At 51.3% G+C, this 2339-nt stretch overlaps 1 protein-coding gene across 2 annotated transcripts in view; it reads right to left on the reverse strand.

Annotated features, from left to right (window-relative positions):
• si:ch73-233f7.1 overlaps nucleotides 1-1978 on the reverse strand; it is a 13883-nt gene extending 11905 nt beyond the window's left edge. The window contains 1 exon segment of one of the 2 annotated variants that reach the window (NM_001365181.1): nucleotides 1-1978. This exon segment is cut by the window's left edge and continues 653 nt beyond it. In NM_001365181.1, coding sequence (NP_001352110.1) covers nucleotides 1-1660 — 1660 coding nt within the window. In that variant the 5' untranslated portion in view covers nucleotides 1661-1978. 2 annotated transcript variants of the gene reach the window in all.
• Nucleotides 1979-2339: the final 361 nt, after the last annotated feature.

The following is a 2339-nucleotide window of genomic DNA, read 5'->3' on the forward strand; positions in this document are numbered from 1 at the left end:
TGACGGTCACGTTGCTGCTGAGCGGCGGGAAACCGGCGTCCTGCGCCTGCACGCGGATCTGAAAGTTCCGAAGCTGCTCGTAATCGAAAGAGCGCAGCGCGTAAATGTTGCCGTTATCGGAGTTGATGGAGACATAAGTGGACACGGGCATGCCCTGAATCTGACCCTCCAGGATAGAGTAGGACAAATACGCGTTCTGATTAGAGTCCGGATCAAATGCGGTCACCGAGCAAATTGAAGCGCCCGGGGCGTTATTCTCGGTCACATACACTGTGTACGAGGGCTGAATGAAGCGCGGCGGGTTGTCGTTAATGTCAGACACTTGAACCAGAATGGTCTTCCTGGTGGACAGCGGGGGCGAGCCCAGATCTCGCGCTGTGAGAGTGATGTTGTACTCCGAGACAGATTCTCTGTCGAGAAACTCGCTGGTCACTAGTGTATAATAGTTTTTAAAAGAGGAGTGCAGCTGGAAGGGCACGTTTCCGGGAATCTGACAATCAACAGCCCCGTTCTCTCCCGAGTCGCGGTCCATTACGCTGATCACGGCAATCACCGTGCCCGGGGGCGCGTCCTCCTGAACAGGTGTCGACACGGAGGTTAATATGACCTCGGGCGCATTGTCGTTCACGTCCAGAATATCGACCAGCACTTTACAATGCACGGCCACGGCGGAGGGTCCCTTGTCTTTCGCCTGCACGTAGAGCTCGTAAACGCTGGCCCTTTCGTAGTCCACTATTCCCTTCACCCGTATCTCCCCCGAGTGCGAGTCCACGCTGAACAGCTCCCGCACCTTCAGAGGCGCGTGCCCGCTAAACGAATAAGTGATCTCGCCGTTTGCGCCTTCGTCCAGGTCCGTGGCGTTCAGTTTAAGCACGAGCGTGCCTCTCGGCGCGTTCTCCACCAAACTGACGCGGTAGACAGAGCGATCAAACACAGGGACGTTGTCATTCGCGTCCAATACAGTTACCGTGATCTGAGCCGTGCCCGAGCGCAACGGAGAGCCTCCGTCCACAGCAGTGAGCACCATCTCGTGCATCTTTTGCTGCTCTCGGTCCAGCGGAGACTGGAGAACGAGTTCTGCGAACTTGCTTCCATCGTTCCGCGTCTGAATGTCCAGCACAAAGTGTTGATTCGCGCTCAGCAAGTACGAGCGGAGAGAGTTGGAGCCCACGTCAAGATCCTGTGCGCTCTCGAGCGGGAACCTGGAGCCAGGCGCAGCAGACTCCGTGATCTCCAAATTAAACTCGCTCCACGGGAAACTGGGCGCGTTGTCATTCACATCCAAAATCTCAACTTCTACCCGGTACAGTTCCAGCGGGTTCTCAATGACCACCTGCAAGTGCAGGAAACAAACGGGACTTTGTTCACAGAGCTCCTCACGGTCAATCTTCTCATTCACAAACAAAATCCCGTTCTCCAGATTCACCTCTAAATATTGTTTTCTTGCTCCGGACACAATCCGGAATCTCCGTGAAGACAGTTTAGCCACGTCCAAGCCCAAGTCCTCAGCAATATTCCCCACGAAAGCCCCGTGCTCCAACTCCTCGGGAATTGAATAGCGAATCTGCGCTAAAACCCGGTCCAGCGCGCACGCACACAGAAGCAGACACACAATTTGCCCTGCCAACGTCCATCGCCTCCTCGGAAGCCTCCGGTCCATTTTCCTAAAGTCAGATATTCTCAGCTGTCTTCACGGAGAAAAGTCATGCTGAGAGGTGAAAGATTAAAACAGATCTTAAAAAAAAAACTATTTCTGTACACAACCAGCACCTGCATTATTTTGCAGAATAAAAAATACTATGTTTAAAAAGTGCATGGGTAGATTTTTAAAAGAGAATGGTACTCGCAGCAAACTTGACTCTCTCTTGGGTTGTGCGCTTTGCGCGCAGCGCAGGCGGTGTGTGAGCAGGAGAGGCGAGCGCTTTGATTTTCCAGTGTGTTAGACGCTTTGAGGAGTGTGTGAGACGAGAGAGGGAGGTGGTGTGTGTGCGTGTGTGTGCGTGTGTGTGTGTAGGCGAGGATTCGTATTGGCGGACGGCGACATGAGAGCAAGGAGAATATTCACTGTACCAACTCGCGAGATAACGGGCACACCTAATCGCCCGGGAATATGCAAAAAGGTTAAAACTAATCAATACTCAGTATTTCTTAAATGGCAGTGTAACATTTTCTGTTTCTGAAAAGCGTCAATCCTTAGTAATTCTGTGACCTTCTCCAGTGGGGTCATTTATTCTCGTTTGAGATATACATTGAGTATTCATTCATTTCCAGCCAGCTGGTTTTAGAAAGCAACTTCCAAAATTAATCATTGCCGATTACGAATATATATATATATATAT

The sequence above is a fragment of the Danio rerio genome, chromosome 14 (genome assembly GCF_049306965.1).
Source record: "Danio rerio strain Tuebingen ecotype United States chromosome 14, GRCz12tu, whole genome shotgun sequence".
NCBI classification, from domain to species: domain Eukaryota; kingdom Metazoa; phylum Chordata; class Actinopteri; order Cypriniformes; family Danionidae; genus Danio; species Danio rerio.